The sequence below is a fragment of the Oncorhynchus kisutch genome, linkage group LG13, assembly GCF_002021735.2.
Source record: "Oncorhynchus kisutch isolate 150728-3 linkage group LG13, Okis_V2, whole genome shotgun sequence".
Taxonomy (NCBI): Eukaryota; Metazoa; Chordata; class Actinopteri; order Salmoniformes; family Salmonidae; genus Oncorhynchus; species Oncorhynchus kisutch.
This window is the reverse complement of record NC_034186.2, coordinates 30449419-30475713: the sequence shown is the minus strand read 5'-3', so window position 1 is coordinate 30475713 and position 26295 is coordinate 30449419. Positions and strand designations below refer to the sequence as shown.

Here is a 26295-nt window from a genome sequence, read left to right as displayed (position 1 = left end):
TGTGGATATATTGAAGCAACATCTCAAGAAATCAGTCAGGAAGTTAAAGCTTGGACGCAAATGGGTCTTCTGGGACAATGACCTCAAGCAAACTTCCAAAGTTGTGGCAAAATGGCTTAAGGACAACAAAGTCAAGGTATTGGAGTGGCCATCACAAAGCCCTGACCTAAATCCTATAGAAAATTTGTGGGCAGAACTGAAAAAGTGTGTGTGCAAGGAGGCCTACAAACCGTTGAAGATGTCGTTCCCATAGCAACGATTAAAACATTCCCAAACCAGAAACCGTGGATTGATGGCAGCATTCGCGTGAAACTGAAAGCGCGAACCACTGCTTTTAATCAGTGCAAGGTGACTGGAAACATGACCGAATACAAACAGTGTAACTATTCCCTCCGCAAGGCAATCAAACAAGCTAAGCGTCAGTATAGAGACAAAGTAGAATCTCAATTCAACGGCTCAGACACAAGAGGTATGTGGCAGGGTCTACAGTCAATCACGGATTACAAAAAGGAAACCAGCACTGTCACGGACCAGGATGTCTTGCTCTCAGGCAGACTAAATAACTTTTTTGCCCGCTTTGAGGACAATACAGTGCCACTGACACTGCCCGCAACTAAAACATGCGGACTCTCCTTCACTGCAGCCGACGTGAGGAAAACATTTAAACGTGTCAACCCTCGCAAGGCTGCAGGCCCAGATGGCATCCCCAGCCGCGCCCTCAGAGCATGCGCAGACCAGCTGGCTGGTGTGTTTACGGACATATTCAATCAATCCCTATCCCAGTCTGTTGTTCCCACATGCTTCAAGAGGGCCACCATTGTTTCTGTTCCCAAGAAAGCTAAGGTAACTGAGCTAAACGACTACCGCCCCGTAGCACTCACTTCCGTCATCATGAAGTGCTTTGAGAGACTAGTCAAGGACCATATCACCTCCACCCTACCTGACACCCTAGACCCACTCCAATTTGCTTACCGCCCAAATAGGTCCACAGACGATGCAACCCATTCCTCCTTGCAAAACAGCTCGAGCTCAGTGAGGTTGGATGGAGAGCATTTGTGAACAGCAGTTTTCAGTTCTTTCCACAGATTCTCGATTGGATTCAGGTCTGGACTTTGACTTGGCCATTCTAACACCTGGATATGTTTATTTTTGAACCATTCCATTGTAGATTTTGCTTTATATCATTGTCTTGTTGGAAGACAAATCTCCGTCCCAGTCTCAGGTCTTTTGCAGACTCCATCAGGTTTTCTTCCAGAATGGTCCTGTATTTGGCTCCATCCATCTTCCCATCTTCCCTGTCCCTGCTGAAGAAAAGCAGGCCTAAACCATGATGCTGCCACCACCATGTTTGACAGTGGGGATGGTGTGTTCAGGGTGATGAGCTGTGTTGCTTTCACGCCAAACATAACGTTTTGCATTGTTGCCAAAAAGTTCAATTTTGGTTTCATCTGACCAGAGCACCTTCTTCCACATGTTTGGTGTGTCTCCCAGGTGGCTTGTGGCAAACTTTAAACAACATTTTTTATGGATATCTTTAAGAAATGGCTTTCTTGCCACTCTTCCATAAAGGCCAGATTTGTGCAATATACGACTGATTGTTGTCCTATGGACAGAGTCTCCCACCTCAGCTGTAGATCTCTGCAGTTCATCCAGAGTGATCATGGGCCTCTTGGCTGCATCACTGATCAGTCTTCTCCTTGTATGAGCTGAAAGTTTAGAGGGACGGCCAGGTCTTGGTAGATTTGCAGTGGTCTGATACTCCTTCCATTTCAATATTATCGCTTGCACAGTGCTCCTTGGGATGTTTAAAGCTTGGGAAATCTTTTTGTATCCAAATCCGGCTTTAAACTTCTTCACAACAGTATCCCGGACCTGCCTGGTGTGTTCCTTGTTCTTCATGATGCTCTCTGCGCTTTTAACGGACCTCTGAGACTATCACAGTGCAGGTGCATTTATACGGAGACTTGATTACACACAGGTGGATTGTATTTATCATCATTAGTCATTTAGGTCAACATTGGATCATTCAGAGATCCTCACTGAACTTCTGGAGAGAGTTTGCTGCACTGAAAGTAAAGGGGCTGAATAATTTTGCACGCCCAATTTTTCAGTTTTTGATTTGTTCAAAAAGTTTGAAATATCCAATAAATGTCGTTCCACTTCATGATTGTGTCCCACTTGTTGTTGATTCTTCACAAAAAAATACAGTTTTATATCTTTATGTTTGAAGCCTGAAATGTGGCAAAAGGTCGCAAAGTTCAAGGGGGCCGAATACTTTCGCAAGGCACTGTACCTATGTGAGAATGCTGTTCATCGACTACAGCTCGGCATTTAACACCATAGTGCCCTCCAAGCTCGTCATCAAGCTCAAGACCCTGGGTCTCGACCCCGCCCTGTGCAACTGGGTACTGGACTTCCTGACGGGCCGTCCCCAGGTGGTGAGGGTAGGCAACAACATCTCCACCCCGCTGATCCTCAACACTGGGGCCCCACAAGGGTGCGTTCTGAGCCCTCTCCTGTACTCCCTGTTCACCCACGACTGCGTGGCCACACACGCCTCCAATCATCAAGTTTGCGGACGACACAACAGTGGTAGGCTTGATTACCAACAACGACGAGACGGCCTACAGGGAGGAGGTGAGGGCCCTCGGAGTGTGGTGTCAGGAAAATAACCTCACACTCAACAAGTCAACAAAACTAAGGAGATGATTGTGGACTTCAGGAAACAGCAGAGGGAACACCCCCCTATCCACATCGATGGAACAGTAGTGGAGAGGGAAGTAAGTTTTAAGTTCCTCGGCATACACATCACAGACAAACTGAATTGGTCCACCCACAGAGACAGCATCGTGAAGAAGGCGCAGCAGCGCCTCTTCAACCTCAGGAGGCTGAAGAAATTCGGCTTGTCACCAAAAGCACTCACAAACTTCTAGAGATGCACAATCGAGAGCATCCTGTCGGGCTGTATCACCGCCTGGTACGGCAACTGCTCCGCCCACAACCGTAAGGCTCTCCAGAGGGTAGTAAGGTCTGCACAACGCATCACCGGGGGCAAACTACCTGCCCTCCAGGACACCTACACCACCCGATGTCACAGGAAGGCCATAAAGATCATCAAGGACAGCAACCACCCGAGCCACTGCCTGTTCACCCCGCTATCATCCAGAAGGCGAGGTCAGTACAGGTGCATCAAAGCTGGGACCGAGAGACTGAAAAACAGCTTCTATCTCAAGGCCATCAGAGTGTTAAACAGCTACCACTAACATTGAGTGGCTGCTGCCAACACACTGACTCAACTCCAGCCACTTTAATAATGGGAATTGATGGGAAATGTAAAATATATCACTAGACACTTTAAACAATGCTATCTAATATAATGTTTACATACCCTACATTATTAATCTCATATGTATACGTATATACTGTACTCTATATCATCTACTGCATCCTTATATAATACATGTATCACTAGCCACTTTAACTATTTCACTTTGTTTACATACTCATCTCATATGTATATACTGCACTCGATACCATCTACTGTATCTTGCCTATGCCGCTCTGTACCATCACTCATTCATATATCTTTATGTACATATTCTTTATCCCCTTACACTTGTGTCTATAAGGTAGTAGTTTTGGAATTGTTAGCTAGATTACTTGTTGGTTATTACTGTATTGTCGGAACTAGAAGCACAAGCATTTCGCTACACTCGCACTAACATCTGCTAACCATGTGTATGTGACAAATAACATTTGATTTGATTTGACCTGACTCAGTTACACCAGCTCTGTCAGGAGGAATGGGCCAAAATTCACCCAACTTATTGTGGGAAGCTTGTGGAAGGCTACCTGAAACGTTTGACCCAAGTTCAACAATTTAAAGGCAATGCTACCAAATTCCAATTGAGTGTACAGTGGGGCAAAAAATAATTTAGTCAGCCACAAATTGTGCAAGTTCTCCCACTTAAAAAGATGAGAGAGGCCTGTAATTTTCATCAGGGGAAAAAAAATCCTGAAAATCACATTGTAGGATTTTTAATGAATGTATTTGCAAATTATCGTGGAAAATAAGTATTTGGTCACCTACAAACAAGCAAGATTTCTGGCTCTCACAGACCTGTAACAACTTCTTTAAGAGGCTCCTCTGTCCTCCACTCGTTACCTGTATTAAGGGCACCTGTTTGAACTTGTTATCAGTATAAAATACACCTGTCCACAACCTCAAACAGTCACACTCCAAACTCCACTATGGCCAAGACCAAAGAGCTGTCAAGGGACACCAGAAACAAAATTGTAGACCTGCACCAGGCTGGGAAGACTGAATCTGCAATAGGAAAGCAGCTTGGTTTGAAGAAATCAACTGTGGGAGCAATTATTAGGAAATGGAAGACATACAAGACCACTGATAATCTCCCTCGATCTGGGGCTCCACGCAAGATTTTTTGCCCCACTGTATGTTTTCTCGCTTTGTTTACTATGGTGATATGCTCAGATAATAGCATAGTTTGCTTTCGCCGAAAAGCCTTTTTGAAATCTGACATGTTGGCTGGATTCAGAACACGTGTAGCTTTAATTTGGTATCTTACATGTGTAATTTCATGAAAGTTTGATTTTTATAGTAATTTATTTGAATTTGGCGCTCTGCATTTTCTCTGGCTTTTGGCCCCACATATCCCAGAGAGGTTAATGACCGTTCAACAGGTGCGTGTTCATTAATTGTTTATGGTTCATTGAACAAACATCGTAAACAGTGTTTAAACCCTTAAAAGAAGATCTGTGAAGTTATATTTGGACTTTTACAAATTACCTTTGAAAGACAGGATCCTGAAAAAGGGCTGTTTCTTTTTTTGCTGAGTTTACATAGAAACAGTATGTGGACACACCTTCAAATTAACGGATTCGGGTATTTCTGCCACAGCCGTTTCTGACAGGTGTATAAAATCAAGCAAACAGCCATACAACCTCCATAGACAAAAATGAAAATGGCCTTATTGAAGAGCTCAGTGACTTTCAACGTGGCACCGTCATAGGATGCCACCTTTCCAACAAGTCAGTTCGTCAAATTTCTGCCCTGTGCTGTTATTGTGAAGTGGAAACGTCTAGGAGCAACAAAGGCTCAGCCGCGAAGTGGTTGGCCACACAAGCTCACAGAACGGTACCGCCTAGTGCTGAAGCTTCTAAAAGTCATCTATCCTTGGTTGCAACACTCACTACTGAGTTCCAAACTGCCACTGGAAGCAACGTCAGCACAATAACTGTTCGTCGGGAGCTTCATAAAATGGGTTTCCCTGGCCGAACAGCCACACACAAGTCTAAGATCACCATGCGCAATGCCAAGCATCGGCTGGAGTAGTGTAAAGATCGCCGCCATTGGACTCTGGAGCAGTGGAAACGCATTCTCTGGAGTGATTATCACGCTTCACCATCTGGCAGTTCGAGAGATGAATCTGGGTTTGGCGGCTGCCAGGAGAATGCTACTTGCCCCAATGCATAGTGCCAACAGTAAAGTTTGGTGGAGGAGGAAAAAATGATGGTCTGGGGTTGTTGTTCATGGTTTGGACTAGGCCCCTTAGTTACAGTGAAGGGAAATCTTAACACTACAGCATACAATGACATTCTAGACTATTCTGTGGTTCCAACTTTTTGGCAACTGTTTAGGGAAGGCCCTTTCCCGTTTCAGCGTGACAACGCCCCCGTACACAAAGTGAGGTCCATACAGAAATGGTTTGTCGAGATCGGTGTGGACGAACTTGACTGGCTTGCACAGAGCCCTGACCTCAACCCCATCGAACACCCTTGGGATGAATTGGCACACCGACTGCAAGCCAGGCCTAATCGCCCAACATCAGTGCCCGACCTCACCAATGCTAGCGGCTGAATGGAAGCAGGTACCCACAGCAATGTTCCAACATCTAGTGGAAAGCCTTCCCAGAAGAGTAGTGGCTGTTATAGAAGAAAAAGGCAGGACCAACTCCATATGAATGCCCATGATTTTGGAAAGAGATGTTCGACAAGCACGTGGTCCACATACACATGACCAAAAGTATCTTAAAAAAATATATATAAAAATTACAAAACTCAACCTTAACATCAATTATAAAAAGATGTGTAAACTCTGATTTGTTTTACATTGTTGTAGCAGACCATTGGTTGAGACACATGCTCTTGAATACAGAGTGGGCTTCATTTCAATCATAGGTCCATTCTATGAATTCTATTTCTATTACTTCCGACCAGAGTAACTTAGCTGGTACGCCATGAAAATGTACATTGAAAGTACATTTTTAATTCTATACTGAACAAAATTATAAAAATGCAACATGTAGTGTTGGTTCTGTTTCATGAGCTGAAATAAAAGATGATAGAATTTTTCCATATGCACAAAAAGCGTCTCTAAAATTGTGCGCAAAAATGTGTTTACATCCCTGTTAGTGAATATTCCTCCTTCACCAAGATAATCCATCCACCTGCCAGGTGTGGCATATCAAGAAGCTGATTAAACAGCATGATCATTACACAGGTGCACCTTGTGCTGGGGACAACAAAAGGCCACTCGAAAATATGCAGTTGTGCCACACAACACCACATGTCTCAAGTTGAGGGAGCATGCAATTGGCATGCTGATTACAGGAATGCCCACTAGAGCGGTTGCCAGAAAATGGAATGTTCATTTCTCTACCATAAACCACCTCAAATGTAATTTCAGAGAATTTGGCACTATGTTCAACCAGCCTCACAACCGCAAACGATGTGTAAACATGCTAGCGCACTACCTCCACATCCAGCTTCTTCACCTGTGGGATTGTCTGAGACCAGCCACCCGGACAGCTGATGAAACTGAGGAGTATTTATGTCTGTAATAAAACCCTTTTCTGGGGAAAAACGCATTCGGATTGGCTGGGCCTGGCTCCCCTGCCAGTCATGTGAAATCTGTAGATTTGGGCCTAATCAATTGACTGATTTCCTTATAGGAACTATAACTCAGTAAAAATTGCTGAAATAGTTCCATGTTGCATTTATATTTTTGTTCATTATAATTAGTACCATAAAGATGGACGCCGGTCCACCCACCATCGAATATCAACTTAATGGTCATGTCTATTCTATTATTATACCTTTATTTCAAGGAACACAGACAGATCAAGGTCTCTTTTACAGCTGGGCCCTGCGTATACATGTTTACACAGAGTTTAGGTACAATGATTAAGAAACTACACAAGACAAACAAAACGATCACAGATAACACAAAAGAATACAGCAACAGATTACATTTACACACAGGTTATTCCCCTAACAGCACAAGAACTTGCATTACCCGAAACAGTTACAAGCAATACAAATATTTATATGATTTCAATAAGTTTCCTTTGGAGGGTTGATGGTTATTTCAGAAGAGGTATTCCCATTCAACTCAACATTCTGATTTGTGGAACTCTTTTTGTGGTACCATTTGAAAGTTGAAATTTCAACTTTAGTACATTTATCAGCCAAAACATGACACCCACCCTGTATTCAAGAGCATGTTGTTTCTCAACCGATGGCGGGCACAACACAAAAACCCCAGGATGTAATGAAAGGTCTAAGCAACAACATATGCAAATATGAAAAACATTTGAGGTTCATGTGTTTTTAGAGAATTTACATAAGGTTCAAATATTCTAATTGTTATAAACATTATAAAATAGTTTGACACCCTTGTTCATAAGCTTTTAAATGATATCAAATCTCAACCATTCATATTTTCCAGTAATGAAGATGTTTCATGGTATGGTGGGGTACGCAAAATAGGTCAACTTTCTCTTAGATGTCTTGGTATTCAGGTCCAAAGAGTAACTTTCTGTTCACTTCAACAATGGGCAAATATTTATGGTAGGTTTTGTTCAAATCAAAAGGGGTGCGGTCAAAAAGTGATTGAATTCATATGGATTTAACTGTATAGCAGCGCATTTATGAGAGCATCCGATGCAAACTAGGGGTACGGGGGGTGCTATAGGCCACTGAATATTGGCTATTCACTTCACAGTTAGAGCGGCTATTGCACGGTTTCCTCCCACATGTTGTTGAAAAAGAAATATGACGATTGGGACACACAAGTCGCGTTTCATGATAATGGTAGATGATTTAGCATGAGCATTTTTGTCCAATAAACAAATTACTTGTATGGACACCTGGTTTTGTTGAGGAGTTTTAGTTCATTTGACATTTGGCAATGTGAAACCAACTGGACCACTGTGTGGAGAGACACAAGTGCCATCTGTGTGGTGTAGAGACATAAGCCTAGAGATGATTACATCAGTTACGAAGCAAAATGGTATACATACGTTGCATCACAGTCCAGCCAAGGTGAGATGATAGGATCAGCCTGACAGGATCAAGTGGGACTCGGAGCAAAAGTCCTAAGGCAGAAAATATAACATCTCATTTCAATTGACCCCATGATATTATGGAAATTGTAAGGCAGTATACAGCAGCAGCTGGCCTTTCATTAGCCATTTGTTACATTTTTCCATAGTTTGGCTACGCTAGATTTAAAAAAACATGTATACACACACTACCATTCAAAAGTTTGGGGTCACTTAAAAAGGTCCTTATTTTTTAAAGAAAAGCTATTTTTTTATCCATTAAAATAACATCAAATTGATCAGAAATACAGTGTAGACATTGTCATTTACGACAATGACAATTGTAGCTGGAAATGGCAGATTTTTATGGAATATCTACCTAAGCGTGCAGAGGCCCATTATCAGCAACCATCACTCCTGTGTCTCCAATGGTACGTTGTGTTAGCTAATCCAAGTTTCTCATTTTAAAAGACTGACTGATCATTAGAAAACACTTTGCAATTATGTTAGCACAGCTGTAAACTGTTGTTCTGATTAAAGAAGCAATAAAACTGGCCTTCTTTAGACTAGTTGAGTATCTGAAGCATCAGAATTTGTGGGTTCAATTACAGGCTCAAATGGCCAGAAACAAATAACTTTCTCCTGAAACTCGTCAGTCTATTCTTGTTCTGAGAAATGAAGGCAATTCCATGTGTGAAATTGCTAAGAAATGGAAGATCTTGTACAACGCCTTGTACTACTCCCTTCACAGAACAGATCAAACTTGCCCTAACCAGAATAGAAAGAGGAGTGGGAGGCCCCGGTGCACAACTGAGCAAGAGGACAAGTACATTTGAGTGTCTAGTTTGAGAAACAGACGCCTCACAAGTCCTCAACTGGCAGCTTCATTAAATAGCACCCGCAAAACACCAGTCTCAACGTCAACAGTGAAGAGGCGACTCCAGGATGCTGGCCTTTTAGGCAGAGTAGCAAGGAAAAAGCCATATCTCAGACTGGCCAATAAAAAGAAAAGATTAAGATGAGCAGAACAGACACTGGACAGAGGAACTCTGGTTGCCATATCGAATCCCCAAGCTGACAAAGTAAAAATCTGTTGTTCTGCCCCTGAACAAGGCAGTTAACCCACTTCCTAGGCAGTCATTGTAAATAAGAATTTGTTCTTAAATGACTTGCCTAGTTAAATAAAGGTAAAAATAACAAATAAAATAAAAACTTGTCCTCTTGCTCAGTTGTGCACCGGTGCCTCCCACTCTTTCTATTCTGATTAGAGCCAGTTTGCACTGTTCTGTGAAGGGAGTAGTACAAAGCGTTGTACAAGATCTTCAGTTTCTTGGCAATTTTTCGCATTGGAATAGCCTTCATTTCTCAGAACAAGAATAGACTGACGAGTTTCAGAAGAAAGTTATTTGTTTCTGGCCATTTGAGCCTGTAATTGAACCCACAAATTCTGATGCTTCAGATACTCAACTAGTCTAAAGAAGGCCAGTTTTATTGCTTCTTTAATCAGAACAACAGTTTACAGCTGTGCTAACATAATTGCAAAGTGTTTTCTAATGATCAGTCAGTCTTTTAAAATGAGAAACTTGGATTAGCTAACACAACGTACCATTGGAGACACAGGAGTGATGGTTGCTGATAATGGGCCTCTGCACGCTTATGTAGATATTCCATAAAAATCTGCCGTTTCCAGCTACAATAGTAATTTACAACATTAATAATGTCTACACTGTATTTCTGATCAATTTGATGTTATTTTAAATTTACAATTTTTTGCTTTTCTTTCAAAAACAAGGATATTTCTAAGTGACCCCAAACTTTTGAACGGCAGTGTATATATGTTTTATTGTCGCACACTGGATAGGTGCAGTGAAATGTGTTGTTTTACAGGGTCAGCCATAGTAGTACAGCGTCCCTGGACGCAAAAGAGGGTTAAATGCCTTGCTCAAGGGCACAGATTATTATTTATTTTTTTATCTTGTCGACTCGGGTATTCGAACTGCTGAAATTACTATGAACATTCAGGCCTGGCTGAAGAGGATTACACTGACTTCAGTGGGTCTATTCATGTTCCTGTGATAATACAGTGAGTTTGACGAGATTACTTTCCCATTGCTTCCATATGGAGGGCTTGGCCACCCAAATAGCCCTGCACAAGGCACCGTGTATCAAAGGCTTCCGATAGCACCCAGGTTAGCCACTCGCTTCATTCTCTTTGAAATGGGGCAAATTATCCCAGTCTATTGAAAGAGAAATTGGCCCCCTCTGTGGCTGAGCTTCTTGGTCTCACCCCCACTGCTCAACACAAGAGAGCATGGAGGCGGCCCTGGCTGCACCACATTAAAGGCCAGATTAAGGCCGACTCTGGTGTGTGATTAAACAGGAGAGGAAGAATAGGGAGGACGGAGAGGATTATCCCGGGTATAAGCAGTGCTCAATTTCAACTCCACTAAGATGACACAGAGGCAGATGAGAAGACAGGGAATGAAGATGAAGGATTTGAGCTGAGCTTTGGGCACAGAGAGAACCAAGTAGTCTGGGATGAGAGTGATAGTGGATAGAGACTCAGTCCCGCTGAGGGAATAGGGTCCAAGCCAGGAGCTTGGATCTCTGGATAAGCACTGATAGAGCAGTCAGACACAACCCAGTCCAAGTGCTGGCACCCAGTCAACACTGAACTGGTTTTGAGTTTCAAATCAGACGTCTTCACTAAGCAGCCCAATAGACCAGTCTCCCACTTGGAAAACCAACAGCAGCATGACATACTGTATCTGGACCTATATGATTTAGGTCAGCAATTCTCAACTGGTGAGTCAAGACCCAAATTTGGTTCACAGTAGTTTAAGTGGGTCCTGGATGTCAGTTTCTTTTCTTTTATACAAACATGTACATAAACACACACATACACACTCCAGTCTGAACATAAGACTTAAATTTGTTAATAATTTAATCTCTGAAAAAAAATGTCTTCAATCACAGTATTTTCATTATAGAGCTAACAGCAGCGCTATTTTGGTTGACTTTGTGTCCAAAGTCAGTGAATTTATTAACATTCTTCATCAAGAATATGGGCACCATTGTATTATTGTCAATGAAAGAGGTGGGAATGTTGTTAACTTGTTATAACTGCTACATTTACTATCAATATAGCATTAAAAATAGCTTGCGGATTGTAATTGTGATTCTTTTTCCACAATGCAAATATTTCCTCGCGACCGAGACAACCTGGTTCGATTTTGTTCCCCAAGCAAAACCAGTTGAAAACCACTGATCTTGGTTTTACAAGATAGACAGTAAACAACTTGACCTTATGTAGGGTAAACAAAGTCCCAATATGATATATATGTGGGAGTATGTAAGCTCAGGTGGGACAGGTATCATTTGCAACAGCAGCAACATCGACTCCGACCATTTCCTTTGGTTATTTTAATGAGAGTAGAATGAGTTCCACTGGGAAGGGGAAAATGAGCCAGGATTAAGTGCTGTCTTTAGTCTCCAGCCTCATGCTTTCACCAGTCAGGCACAGAGAGGAGCAAGATTGAATCATTAATGAAGCAATAGTACAGAGTGTACTATATTACCAGAACATAGTCCGCCACAATAATCAATGCGCTTCATGGCATGCATAAGCATAGTACATACCCTGGTAAACATGCAAATAAACACAACTACCCAGCATTTATAGGGCTGAAAATTACGAGACGGAGCTCCTTCTAGTGGCTGAACGATGCAACTTGGGGTGACCTGCTGGGTGGGGGAGAGGATCCAGTCACCCAGATAAGCCACCAAAGGACATGATTACTTCAACACATCAAGTTTACATTTGTTAAAATCTTACAGTTGCCTCAAAGTCAATTAGCAGTACTGTGAGGCTTATTTTGGTTGTAGGGGCCTTTGCCCATATAGAAAAGAGGATTTGTCTAATCCAATTTCATTCCTAATGCAAATCAGTTTATGTATCAGGGATAATGGGCAGATCACCCATCCACTGTCCTGCCTACCCTGGAATTCATTCCATTTTATGAAGGTAGGCGGAGGGAGAACATGTAGAGCAGAGATGTGAAATACAAGTGGCCCATTTCCTAATCAAGTATATGAAACCTGCTCTTGACCGCTCAACCTGCTGAATTGCTTATGGGCTTGATAGCCAAATCAGCACTTCTGTGAATTCTGCAAACAAGAGAGAGCCCAAGGCAGAGCAAAATGAAAGACCATAGTTCCACACAAGCCATTAAACGATTGAAGAATTCTAAGTTCACTTGATCAGAAGAGCATTACACTGGATGAGCACTCTAAACTCATGATGTGGTTAGGGGGAATGTGAACCTTCTTTCACTGAGGCTACATATTACATATCAAAGATACCATTCCCTTCGGGTTTAAAATGCCACTGAGTTACGTAGGGTTTAGTTTTCATAACGCTGCAAAGAAACGTATTCTAAGATCCGGAGACAATGAATGAATAAATAAATACCAAAATGGCATCGTGACACAACAGGGATGCGCCGAGTCACCTAGGGGGACAGTGACATGCAGAGGCCATTGATTTAGAAAACTTGTCTGTCCCCACCGTGAATCCCTTCAGGAAAAAAGACACGTACACAGGCATAACCCATACAAACATGGATACCAGTACACACTTACCACACACACACACCTCGAAAAGGTCACAGACTGAGACATACATCTAAAATAGCCACAGTATCAAAACATGATTACAAAGTCATTGCATTGGTAAAAACTGCACTGTACACCTAGGCCTTTCACCATTGACAAACCACACAAAGATCAACTATTGAACAGTGGCAATCACAAATGGGAAAATGGATGAAGGATCTCAAATCATCTTGCTCAGCAAAGAAAGGAGGAAATGTGCTTTGTTGCAAAATAACTTTGTTAAAGCAGCCTTGGTGTGTGGTCACATAACTCAGCCAGATGTGCAGAGCTCAAATTCTATGAACAGACAAAACCATGTTCGACATTGACACATTGCTAATTTACTCATATGGTCCAATGCCTTCACAACACATTGATATTACCGAACAGTGGCACTGCCAGGTAATAACTGCATCATATAGCCTAAACTTACATTAGAATTGATTCTGCTAGGTCAAGGAGAGAGTTACTTCAAAATATAACCTTGTAAACCTTCCATTAACAGCCTTCCAACAACTTGGCTATGCATCCAGCTATAAAAAGGACACTTGACATTTTAAAAAACAGATAGTGTGCACTTTTCAGGTTTGCGTTTCCAGCTGAAGAGTTTAATTGTGGAGATGTGACAGGTATCTCTTTGCCCCAGTGCAGAGCGCTGAAAAAACAACTATTGGATGAGACGTACAATCTTGCGATTCACATCACATCTGATTTCATACGAGACTTTGACTGACCTTCCCTTAGGCAAGCAGAAGCTCAATGGAAGCAGTAGACTGGATAGTTGTTACAATCATGTATGGATATTATAGCTTTGTCATGCAAAGAATAATAACATCCCCCTCAACATAACGCATCCCTAATGGTCATACAGAACCTAATAGCATACATACACAACAGCAACTCATTCTAGCTCAGAGCTGACCAAATGCAATAATGGTTTCCCTGCAGGGAGATCCTTAATGATTGCCTTCTCTTGACCAAATCGTGAGTGCCAATGACACATAACAGGCCTAGACAGCAGCACAATGAGAGTACATCTATCCAGTTTGACCCTCAGAGCACACTGAGTGTGTCACTGGGGAACTAGATCATTTGACCACAGTGAGTCTTTCAGTACCTTACAATGTCTATGAAAATGAGAGTATCCTCAAAGAATATGTTGGATTACAGTCAGTTACACAAACATAATTCAAAAAATTACTTTGAGCTGCAATTGTCTGCTGAGTATGTTGTAACCGAGCATGTGTAAACCTCTTCAGGCTGAAATGTGAGACTGTTGTGGCTGCCATAGTGAGTTAATGGAGTGGAATTGCCACTGCATCCCCTTGTAGCAGAGATCATTGTTTAACAAGAATCTCTCAGTGGCAGGAGAAGTGAACAGTCCCTTTGCTGCTTGCAGCTGTGTAGTCCTGAAACGGCTCTGTCTTCATCACTCTGTTTGGGATCAGAATAACAACCCCAATCCTCGTTAGTAGCACTGACTGCACTGTTACCTGCCCATGCCAGACAGCTGCATGAAGAAAAAAACACACAACCATTAGGCTACTTGTGGGACATGTCAAGCTGTCATTGTCACTTCACGCTTGTGCTCTTCAACTTCATTGTCTGATAATGTACGAGAACATATTAGAAACCAAGAAAACTAGCAAACATATGCTGGTCAACCGTACAACTAGAGCTGGCACTGATGGCAATTGGTTGTATTTCCGCTAACGCGTCGTTGACGAGCAGAGTTGATTAGTAGAAGTAAATTGGCTGGTTAGCTAGCCAATTAAAAATCACAGTTTGACTACTATTGCACAAACCAATTGATTAAATAAACTATTGTGTAATACCATGTGGCTATTCCTACCTGAATGCTGGGTGAATATATTAATTGCTGGGTCCGGCACGTTAACGGCAGCAACCCTGCCTGGCGGTGTTCCAGTGTTAACGTTACTGACTTCCCGGGGTCTCCTCCCGGCATTTCCCCTGTTCCCCTTCCCCGGGTGTTGCTGCTGTTGTTGTGGCGGTGGCAGCCCTGTCGAAGTCCCCTCACCAACGCGGCCTACCTGTTGTCCCATCCCCGCAGTTCAGTGTAAAGATGTTCGGGACGAAGCTATCCAACCCTGCACACTCCCAGTTCACATCCCCAAATTATGGAGCGGCCTGTTCAGAAGTCTTCCTCAACCAGTCTCCTAGCTAGCTAGCTTGACGTTAGCTGTTAGCTATATCGTTGTGAAACCCACCCACCTTACCTCAAACAATAAAGCAAAAGTCTGATAAATCACTGAAAACAACTCTCTGCCAACGGCCCGTGGGATCTCGAGACAGTAATATTCGGTCCCCCACGTCCGAGTTTCTATGAAATATGGAGCCTTTCAGGGTCGTTTCGCCGTGCTCCGGCCACTGCGCGCCCCCTCTGCCGGCGCCATCTTTACCGCAGAATAGAGCTTGCTATTTCGCAAAGAAGGGGGGGGTTCACCCTTCACCAAACTCCATTCCCATCCCTGTCCCCAACATTACTAGGACCTCCGAGCCACTAGGCGGACAGCTCGAGGACCAACCATAGACCCTCTGTCGAGATTCGCTAGACCAACTACTATCATGATTGCGTTGTTCACAGGTTTTATGTATGAAGTAAGACCTCTGGAAAAACGAAATGTCTATTGTTCAACGTTAGAATATACACTCTTGAAATACTGTCATAACATTGACCAAATGTTATTTGTGTGAAAGCCATTTCTACCAAAGAACACTTAAAAAGACAACCTATGTCTGTTTTCTTTTGGCAGTGACAGTTCGGCTCCATACCACTGACTTGACAGCTAATGTTTCATGCCTCTGTATGTCCTCCTCCCCCCTATTCCTAGTGTACATACTGGTGTGATTTCATGGATAGGATCCCACATCTTTGATTTGAACTGACTACATTTTATATTAAATCAAATCAAATTGTATTTGTCACATGCGCCGAATACAACTGGTATATATATACCTTAACGTGAAATGCTTAAAAGCCCTTAACCAACAATGCAGTTTTAAGAAAATAGAGCTAAGAAAATATTGACTAATTAAAATTTTAAAAATAAAAGTAACACAATAAAATAACAATAACGAGGCTATATACAGGGGGCACCTGTACAGTTTAGTTGAGGTAATTTGTATGTGTAGGTCGGGGTAAAGTGACTATGCATAGATATTTAACAGCGAGTAGCAGCATCGTAAAAACAAAAGGGTGGCCATTTGTTAATAAATATTAACAATAAACTTTATGACAAAAAACATTTAGAAAAATCCATTCAAATTTGTATTGTCTTGACATTGTGAAATGTACAATATTCTATGTGGAAAGTACATCACAAACCCGAACTGTTCTTTTTAAAGTAAAAAAATGCTGCACTCTCAATTCTAACCCAGGGTTTGGTTTAAAGACCAAAAATATAGATTTATAGCTTTATTTTCAACCTGACATATACCTAATGCACTGTAATGGAAAATATTATTCAACATATCTCGTATAATACCAAATAAATGTTTCAAACACTAGAACTCCATAAATGTATCAAGCAAAATAGAGGAATGTCAATCTCTGTTCAAAAATAGAAATATCTGAACAAAAGTATCACTCATTTTCTAAATGATCAAAAGAGCATCATAATAATCTCAAAAGTGGGCTCGAATAACCACTGAAATACGACCACAAATAGTAAACAGTCTCCCAATTACAATACAGGCTGAAGTAGTCTTGCAACAAAATCTCTTGATAGGATATATATAAACACACACACATTCACACACACACGTTTCTCTATATAACAATGTTTTGTTAACGGTCCTTCTTAAATAATTACTTATGAGTAAAATAGATTGTCGTGGGAATTCAAAAATGTTACATTACAGCGCCATCTGGTTTAAATTATCACCATACATGGTTTGAGTCAAAAACAAAAACTGTTCTAAAGAGAGACAATCACAAAATGACAAGTCAGACTCATGGATAGAAGCTGAAATGGAATCCCTAATTTACAGCATTAATGGCAACAGTTAGTGTAATGATGTAATTTCTGCCAAAAGCAAATAATGCACTAGTGTATATTTAGGCATTGGCACTAATCAAGTAAATAAACAATACATGCATCAGTCATACTGATAATGGCAACATTGGAGCAGCCAGCTGCAACAGCAGTGCAGTTTCCACCAACTCAAGGTCAGGTGTGAAATTTCTGATTGGTATAGGAACACTTTCAATATTGCTTTTGAATAAATACATATTCTTAATTAACATTAATCTTTGTGTAAGGCTTCACATCTGACAAAACATTCATAGCAGTAAATACAGAGCAAACTTATCTCCATAAGGGTCGGGCTCACTTCAGAATTAAAATGGAGAATGCCTCAAATTCCAATTTAAATGTTGAATTTAAATAGTAAACAGCAAACAAAATTGCAATTCAAACTTGACTGAAAGGAAATGTAATTGAGTTCAGAGAAATTCAAATGCCTCTATTCTATATTAGGTGGTCTATACAAATATGGATATTGGACATGAAACATGTCATTATATACATGTTAAAACAATTGATTTTCAGGACAAACTGAATGATCAAGGGAAACAAAACCTGTATGTGAATATTCAAAGTTATTGTATTTCATTAAATTGATTACATTTTGTTCAATGAGGAAAATACATTTCCCAGAATGCATTAGTGTAACCCTGCAGTTGACCATGAGGACTTCAAAAAGAAGCCAAACAAATGAAAGGGTTGGCAGAAATATAATTGGCTATTCTAAGCACCAAAGTTAAACATTATTTCCAGAGAAAAGTTATTATTTGGTGTCTGGAACTGTGAGATTCAATGAAACTCATGTTGTATGACGAGTGAAATTTCCTTGAGTTAGTTTCTGTCACACAAACTCTACATCCCGTGGAGTGCAGCCAATTCAACTCTAATTTAAACTCATGAGTTGAATGGGAGTTAATTTCAAACATCTGAAATGAGCCCAACGCTGATCTCCATCGACATGACTTAAAACACCTTGGAGAATATACGACAAAATACAGTGGCTGAACATTTGAAATGTCTGGGTTCATTTAAAAAAAAAAAAAAAAATTGGTTAAGTAAATTATTTGCTAAATATATATAACTGCATGTTTGCTAAGAGGTTAACTTTTGGGAAAAGCAGCAATTTTACAATTTACCATATTGGCATTGAAAGTGCATTTCAAATGAAAGAGTGTGGTAATTGTATCCAGGCTGGAAATAAAATTATAAATAAAAAATAATATTTTATACATATATATTTATTCGGTTCACATTTCTGTGCTCTATGTTACCCTGATTTCCAATGGGTTTGTCATGTAACTAAAAGGATAAATAAGGCATCTTTGTGAATAACAGAGTCCATTATATGTCTCACTCCATGCCCTTTCAAATGAATAACGCAGTCTCAATATCAGTCAGAATGACTAGTGTAACACAAAAAAAATTAAGTCAAACAAAAAGTAAAAAGGCTTGAAAGAAACAGGAGGTTGTGCTCTTCCTAAACACATTCAATAGATTGGCGAGTGTTGTCGGTTCAGTAGTTCAATGTGATGTCAGTTACAGCCCCTCAAGAGTCGACTGCTGGGTTGGTCTGGAGGTGACAGCTCCAGGAACGCGGCTTCAGCAGCTCTAGGAAAGAGGGCTAAAAACAAGACAAAAAAAACATGGCATGTAAAGACTTGGTTGAATCTAAGGTTGCATCTCAATCGTTTAAAATATTTACTCTCCTTGATCTGAAAAGCTATGAAATATGAGCCTAAAATGAATGTTTTTCCTAGATGTGCAGTGGCATATACCTCCTGAAGGGGGCAGTAGCGCTGTGCATACCACTCCTGGGAGTAGAGGCAGATGATGACCCCCTGACCGAGGAACAGAGCAGTCCACATGATCACGTTCCAAATTGGGCCTTTTCTCCGGTCATGAAGAATGAAGTTAAACATCACTGCCAGATGAACAGCCCAGTAAAGAAGATGAGCAGTTAGGATTGGGAGTCAGAAAAAAACCTTCTGTTTTTATATTGTGTCTGTTGTATTGTAATGAAGGTAAGGTCTTACTTCCGAAGCACATGAAGAGGCAGAAGAGGACCGGGTAGAAGAAGCCGAAGCAGATCGCCAAGATGTACTCATGCACTACTGCAGACATAGTGAAGACCAATAACATGCCTGCCGCCCGAAATCTCTTCTTTGACATCTGTCAGGGAGTGGAGTAGGGGGAAAAAAACAGACGACAGACCAGAGGGTTAAGACGGCATGGACAAAATTAAATCAAAGCTGCTCAACTGGCTTGCTTGTTTAAGATTAGAGTTACACAGCAATGGGAGGGATAATTCATAAGTATTGTAAAAACAGAGAGATTAACATTAATGCCAAGTGCAACAATAACACTCACCCATAGGAAGTCACAGTACACATAGTAATACAGCCAGTCGTGTACCACCACATTCCAGGTGCGGTAGTAATTGGCAAAGGATGTGGAGTTCCACCAATCCTGTGAAGCAAATCAATATATTATTTTTTTAAAGAACACAGCAAAGAGCTGATTGAGGCAGTGTAGTGAACACTGTGGCACTACTGCGCTGTAGATCTAGTCAGTGATTGACTAAATGAGTAATATGGCCGAGGAAAGGCATCTGCCTGTGTACCTTGTAAAACATCCTGTCAGCAAACCGCAGCATCTCAGCAAAGGCATTGAGCCAGCAGTGCAGGAAGGCAAAAAAGGCCAAGAAGAGAACCAGAACTCCTAGAGAGAGACACACAGATGACATATGATTTCCCTCCATTCATTCAAATATTTGTGTAGTTAGTTAACAGAATCATCCAGACTGAGTGATCCAGAAGACAATATAGTGAACATGCAGGAGGAATACTGTGGTGCCGATGACACAAGCTGCAAGTGAAGATGTGTTGACTGGAGTTACCTGGCAGAATAGAGTTGAACACACACAGGACCATGGCCCGCAGGTCAAACAGTTGCTGGCTGATGCTGCGGAACTGTGGGATGCAGAGGCGCACAAACACATAGTAGGCATAGAAGAGACATCCTAGAACCTGAAAGACGAGAGAGAAACTACATAAATGAACTGATATCCTGGACAAGGTCTTCAACTATGCTCAGGTATTCATTTAGATTCTCAAATCATACCTGTAATAACTTAGAGGCCACATAACTCCACCTGATGATGGGATTCCTGCAGAGGGAAACAAGAGTTTGAATGTTTACAGAAAGGCAAATAGCGCTCTTGCAGCTGAGTATAACATGCAAGAGGTATGTTAATTTAAACTAGGTCTTATGTCATTCCACTCTGCTTACCTGGGATATTTATCTCTGTAAATAAGGGTGGGAGCAAAGAGGAAGTAGATATAGTGGCTCAGCTGTGGGATGAGTGGAGAGACTGGGGAGGAGCCTGGAGAATAAAAAAGGGAACTGAATACATCTACAGACAAAAACAGAATGTAAGCTAGTGTATATAAATGATTCATACAAAAACAGTTGCTTACTGGATTTGTCTTTTGCCAAAGCCAGAACTTTGGGGACATTCTCCCTGATATAGGAGTGTGCCTTCATCATCAAGCGCACCTGCAGGGAGACAGCACATGTTGTCAACCAATCACAATGCATGTCCATCAGTAGACTGAACATCAATAAAACAAAGAACATGTCATGCCCCGGGCGGGCCTGTATTTGGAGTACCTGTTCCAGGATGATGATGAAGCAGGATGCAGGGGGAAAGCTGTTCTTCACCACCACAAAGGTAGGCAGGAAGCCTAGGCCCAGGCCCTGGTAGAGCAGGAAGAGAGCGCCCAGTAGAAGAGACCACAGGGTCCCATGGCGGGACTCATGGTAGTGAGAGGCCCAGGTGTGGAACAGGCTGTAGGGCACCACCAGCACTGAAAGGAACATGCAGATCCAGGTAATCACCACCAGGGGGAACTGTCCAAATACATAGACCAGCAGGTCAAAGTCGAGCACCAATCTGGGGAAGAGGGGGGAATGAAGAGTCAATACACAAGTGGTAGTTTATATTTAAAGAGAGAGATCAGTAAAGAGTCAGTGTTACACCTCACCTGCCTTCATCGATGAAGTCAACCACCAGGGTGCTGAGGATGAAGAGGATCAGCAGGGCAATGAACATGTGGTAGATGGTCCGGATGTGGTTCACTTCAAACAGCTCACTGTGAAACAAGATACATAGACCATGATAAACATAAACAATACGGAACCAGCAACATTTCAGTTTAAGCACAATGTATATAGTGTTCGATGAGGGAGCTTTTTGTCAAAAGCAGTCACACACAGTCTATTATTAACTCGTCACTTACTCTAACAAGGACCTCCGGAACACAAACTGTTTGCCTTGGCCCTGGGATGACCCTTGGAGATGCCTAATAGAATAAAAATCATTGACAAAATATTAGTTAAATAGATGTTGACCTCTGACATAGTAAGAGAGTAGGTCAGAAAGGAGAAGGGTGGAAGGCAAAAGGGAGCAGTGAGGGGCTCAATACCTGAGCTTACTCCTCTCTTTATCGGACAGAGGAGGGGAGAAGACAGCAGGGACAGGAGCAGGCTCCAGGCTGGCCGATTCCTCTATCAGACTGTCCATGAACTCCAACACCTGGGAGTCAAACTGCCTCATCAGGTCAAACTTCAAGTGCTGTCAACCAGATACACATTCACAATCAGCAAGTCATAGGGTTCAGTTAAATGAAAAGGATGGTTGTGAATGTTTATTTAAATCCATATCATAAAGACAAATATTAAATTGACAAACATTATGTCAGAACGGAAAGTAACCATTTGTAGCTGGAGATAATGATGACACTTAAAAAATATATATTTTAATGATGACCTCATGTCCAGAAAGACTGTGGTGACTGTTCTGTCTATTTGATCTGTTTGCACAGTAGAGGTTAGTTGACCTTTATACTAAACAAACTGCCCTTAAAAGATCACTTTAAGAAAACAATAATCCTATTCCTCATTCTCTCTTCCTGTTACATTGTGTGAAAATAAGGGCGCTCTCTGGGTTTGGGTGTCCTGTACAGTAAAGACAGGACGTGTTAATTTCACCCATCTATTATAATGCGATAAGATGTGAATAACACTTCATAGTTCAGCCAATTACACCATACATCAATACATGTTTCAAGTGGCCCTCTTCAGTTTGCACTTCCCAATTAATTGTGAAACTTTCGTTTGGACACTCAGTCACCGAGGTTGACCCCTACAATGCATTTCAGTAATTTCCTCACTGGTATGCAATACCCATGGACTCAAATCAGACAAGGGTTTGGATGTCATAAAAGCAGAACTGAATCTTGCTGTATCTTTCCATTCTCCAGGCATGAAAGTGGGAAAGATGGAGATTAGAATAGCCTTGTACGTTGGCTCACTGCTAGTTGTTAGCTCTTTTCCTAATGCACAAATAATGACAGGATTTGAAAACAAACAGTCAAGGCAAAGCAGCTCGCCAAGTTAAAATGATAATGTTACAGCTCACATAGGCTTAAGGAAAAGATTGAATCAGTCTAGTAGGGATTTGGCAGTGCAGAAGCAAGGCACAAAACACTTTAAAAAATATATATGATTAGGCACATCCACAAACAGAACTAAGAGGAGTTTGTTGAATCATTGGGACTCAAACAATGGACGGGTGACATGTGAGAACAGATAACATTGTTTGGAGGATTTGACATCAGAACTCAGAATCTAATCACAGGCTCAGAACAAATTTTACCTGCTGACAACACATTCTGTTTTAAGTCTCACCTCTGCTTTCCTCTTCAGTTGGAGTTTCTTGCTGATGAGTCGCTCCACTTCCATTTTTCCTGAAATAGATGGAGAAAATGTCATTTATGCAAAGCAATAAAGCGTGGATCAGGCTTTCGTATTCATTCAGTTCCAAAGTCTACCAGTGCCAGTGAGGAATATGAATCCTAAATTACTTCAGGACCAATACAGTTGCCAGGTTACCCAAGAGGAAGAGGAGGATTAATATAGGCCTACTATGAGTAAACAATACCATGTTAAATATTTACATAAATGCCTAAATCAATATAGCGGGTGGACAATTGGCCATTATTCCCCATGGGAAATAATAAGCACAGTCTCAGGGAACCTTAAGGACAAGCTAGCTGGGGTGTGGTTAAATCAATTTTTGTCTTCAAACAGGATCAAATGAGTAGTACGCTACCATGTAACCTTTAGACCTGATATAGTTCTACAGATAACAACCGACCTTTGAATGCTGTTGAAAAATTATTTTATAAGAAATGTAAAAACTTTAATGAACTGGGCAACAGGACAGGTCAGGGAAGTTCCATGAGGCTCTTAGTCATTTGAGAGTCATTGAAGACTGGTCTTGAGAAAGAAATGTAACCACTATAAAGACATGACTAGTGAGAAACACCTGCTGGGGTTTAAGGAAGTGCCACTGTACAACCATTCAAACACACCCATGACTGAATGACTGTACTTGGGGTTAATCCAGGTTATCTTCACTCAGAATTTAAACAGGTTTGACCATTGACTATGTGGAAATAAAACAATGACATTTGAGAGCTCAACCCATGACCTAAGAATTGCACCATCTATATCCTGATAATGTCACCCCACATTGATCATTCTTACTCATAAGCATAAACACTTTCCAACTGTTCAACCACCTGTGTTGCATTTAGCTCTGACACCTGCTAATCAAGCTCCATTCTCGCACCATTACTGTGGATCTCTCCATTGCAAGGGTTCTCTCCATTGCTGCCCTCTCCACCCATACCAATCCAGGTTTGAAATGGTGGGCATCTTAGGTAAAGCGCTGCGGCAGCGCAGGACACTGTCATCCCCACTCTCCATCCTGTAAGAGAACAAAATGTTGGATATGTATACACACACACAAATCATATTCACCTGACAAGCTAGATGGAGCTCCACACAATTAGTTAAAACAATTCAACTTCCTAGTCTTAAAAAACATGATAACGCCAAAATGTGAAAACATCAGTGGCCATTGAATGCATTTTTTCAATTAATGTATACCTAACTATCAATGGGGCTTAAAAACAGTGGAAGACAAGCAATGATCTCTTTGCTTACTTGCTTGATTGCTTACTGACCTCATTGGAACTGAAAGACCTGGTCTGTCAAAAAGTTAGTTGAGGGTCAGCGGACGGCTGTGATTTTCTGAGCATGCCTTGCTAGCTGGCAGCAGTCAGAGATTTTGTACAGAGCCAATAATATAATAATGTTCGAACCATCATGGATAAATCACAGTGTGCCAGGTATTCAACAACAAGCTACGCTATGCTATGTAGCTAGTGCCCTGTACATACGTCACAAACTTGCTACAATCGAGCTAATCAAGTCACAAAAATATTTGTTCTTATGAGAGTTCAAATTCTGTGGTTCCATCGCTCGAGAAAACGTCAGTCAAGCGCGAGGTAACTAGCAGAGCTTGTCTGTCAAGTTCGGCGTTTGGTGTTTTTTTTTGGTTAGCGAGATAAGGAATTGGCTAGCAAGCTATATTGATGCTACTCACCCTTCACTGAGCCGTTGTCTTGAAATGAAACCCCCCGTGTTAATCTGTTACTTTTCAATTTTTCATCACATTCTCATCTCTTCAATGTTGAAAAAACGTGATGCGATGATGTCTCTTCTTTTTCTACGCCACCACCCGCCTCTAAATGACGAGAGGGGTCAGTCCCAATCAATAATCTAAGTCACTCCGCCTATTAGTTTCCCTCTCCAGACCAGTATGCTGGCTGCAACCTAGTCTCAGAGCATTTCACATTATGCTATAAGTAATCCGAGCCACTCCATTTAGTATGTTATGTTAAGTTTCCGTATGGTGTGTATTAATTTGTGGATGTCCTGTCATCCATTTCATATGATATATGAATTACAAATTTGTATGATATGTTATGAATTGCAATTAGTACAATTGCTACGAATTTGAAAAAACGTATGTTAAATTCCAATTTGTTGTGGCTAATGTTAGCTAGGTTGCTAGGTAAGGTTAGGGGAAGGGTTAGCTAACATGCTAAGTAATTGCTCATTAGCTAAAATGCTAACGTTTTCCATGTCGAGATTCGAATATGCAACATTTGGGATGCTAGACGTTTGCATTACGCTACCATTTGAGCCTTTAGACCAGATATAGTTCTACAGATAACAACCGACCTTTGAATGCTGTTGAAAAATTATTTTATAAGAAATGTAAAAACTTTGAAATTGAACTGGGCAACAGGACAGATCAGGGAAGTTCCATGAGGCGCTTAGTCATTTGAGAGTCATTGAAGACTGGTCTTGAGAAACAAATGTAACCACTATAAAGACATGACTAGTGAGAACACCTGCTGGGGTTTAAGCAAGTGCCACTACAACCATTCAAACACACCCATGACTGAATGGCTGTACTGAATGACTGTACCATGATGGTTCGAACATTATTATATTATTGGCTCTGTACAAATCTCTGACTGCTGCCAGCTAGCAAGGCATGCTCAGCAAATCACAACCGTCCGCTGACCCTCAACTAACTTTTTGACAGACCAGGTCTTTCAGTTCCAATGAGGTCAGTTAGCAATCAAGCAAGTAAGCAAAGAGATAATAGCTTGTCTTCCAATTTTTATGCCCATTGATAGTTAGGTATACATTAATTGAAAAATGCATTCAGAATTTAAACAGGTTTGACCATTGACTATGTGGAAATAAAACAATGACATTTGAGAGCTCAACCCATGACCTAAGAATTGCACCATCTATATCCTGATAATGTCACCCCACATAGATCATTCTTACTCATAAGCATAAACACTTTCCAACTGTTCAACCACCTGTGTTGCATTTAGCTCTGACACCTGTTAATCAAGCTCCATTCTCACACCATTACTGTGGATCTCTCCATTGCAAGGGTTCTCTCCATTGCTGCTCTCTCCACCCATACCATCCAGGTCTGAAATGGTGGGCAAACTTCGGTAAAGCGCTGCGGCAGCGCAGGACACTGTCATCCCCAGCATACTAAAATGCTAAAGTTGTCCATAACGAGATTCGAACATGCAACCTTTGGGATGCTAGACGTTTGCATTATATATCATTTTTGCCTTAAGTAAGCTTCTGTCTTATGTAACCATACCAAATGTAACATATAAAACTAATGTCAGTTTCCTGGATTTACGTTTACTATATTACGTTTAATCTATGAGACCACGCTGGTATAATGGTAAACATGTGCTATAGCGTGGTGAATTAAATCTGTCTACATGGTTTTTGAGCAA

General features: G+C 41.3%; 2 protein-coding genes across 6 annotated transcripts in view; both read right to left on the bottom strand.

Moving 5' to 3' along the window:
* The window catches only part of LOC109902628 (tyrosine-protein kinase ABL2), a 38388-nt gene extending 22825 nt beyond the window's left edge, over positions 1 to 15563 (bottom strand). For 2 of the 3 annotated variants that reach the window (XM_031785986.1, XM_031785988.1), the window contains exons 1-2: positions 14851 to 15563; positions 8325 to 8399 (exon numbers count right to left, since the gene is read on the bottom strand). In XM_031785986.1, coding sequence (XP_031641846.1) covers positions 8325 to 8399; positions 14851 to 15061 — 286 coding nt within the window. In that variant the 5' untranslated portion in view covers positions 15062 to 15563. The remainder of the gene's footprint in view (positions 1 to 8324; positions 8400 to 14850) is intronic. The other variant, XM_031785987.1, reaches the window with a different exon arrangement.
* A 711-nt stretch (positions 15564 to 16274) lies between these two features.
* Positions 16275 to 26295, bottom strand: LOC109902629 (sterol O-acyltransferase 1). Of its 3 annotated transcripts, XM_020499145.2 has the most exons (16): positions 24558 to 24704; positions 23739 to 23876; positions 22793 to 22851; positions 21529 to 21677; positions 21343 to 21405; positions 21088 to 21195; positions 20714 to 20996; positions 20521 to 20599; positions 20333 to 20426; positions 20165 to 20210; positions 19941 to 20070; positions 19665 to 19762; positions 19412 to 19510; positions 19078 to 19213; positions 18820 to 18965; positions 16275 to 18665 (listed from the first exon to the last, which is right to left on the bottom strand). In XM_020499145.2, exons 2-16 carry the CDS (start codon positions 23860 to 23862, stop codon positions 18591 to 18593), a joined length of 1689 nt encoding a protein of 562 aa, XP_020354734.2. In that variant the 5' UTR covers positions 23863 to 23876; positions 24558 to 24704; the 3' UTR covers positions 16275 to 18590. The 3 variants fall into 3 exon arrangements, with proteins under 3 accessions (XP_020354734.2, XP_031641845.1, XP_020354736.2); XM_031785985.1 differs by lacking the exons at positions 23739 to 23876; positions 24558 to 24704 and adding an exon at positions 25905 to 26295 and having other exon boundaries at positions 21529 to 21638; XM_020499147.2 differs by lacking the exons at positions 23739 to 23876; positions 24558 to 24704 and adding an exon at positions 25905 to 26294.

Bases quoted from the DNA above. Each gene is read 5' to 3' on its own strand.
- LOC109902629 (XM_020499147.2), bottom strand. From the start codon at position 26,037: ATGCTGGGGATGACAGTGTCCTGCGCTGCCGCAGCGCTTTACCGAAGT. The intron at 20,071-20,164 runs GTATGATTTGAG...CTCGTCTTTCAG, and splicing joins TGGCCTCTAAGTTATTACAG to GTTCTAGGATGTCTCTTCTA. The intron at 19,511-19,664 runs GTACACAGGCAG...TTTGCTTCACAG, and splicing joins CTGACAGGATGTTTTACAAG to GATTGGTGGAACTCCACATC.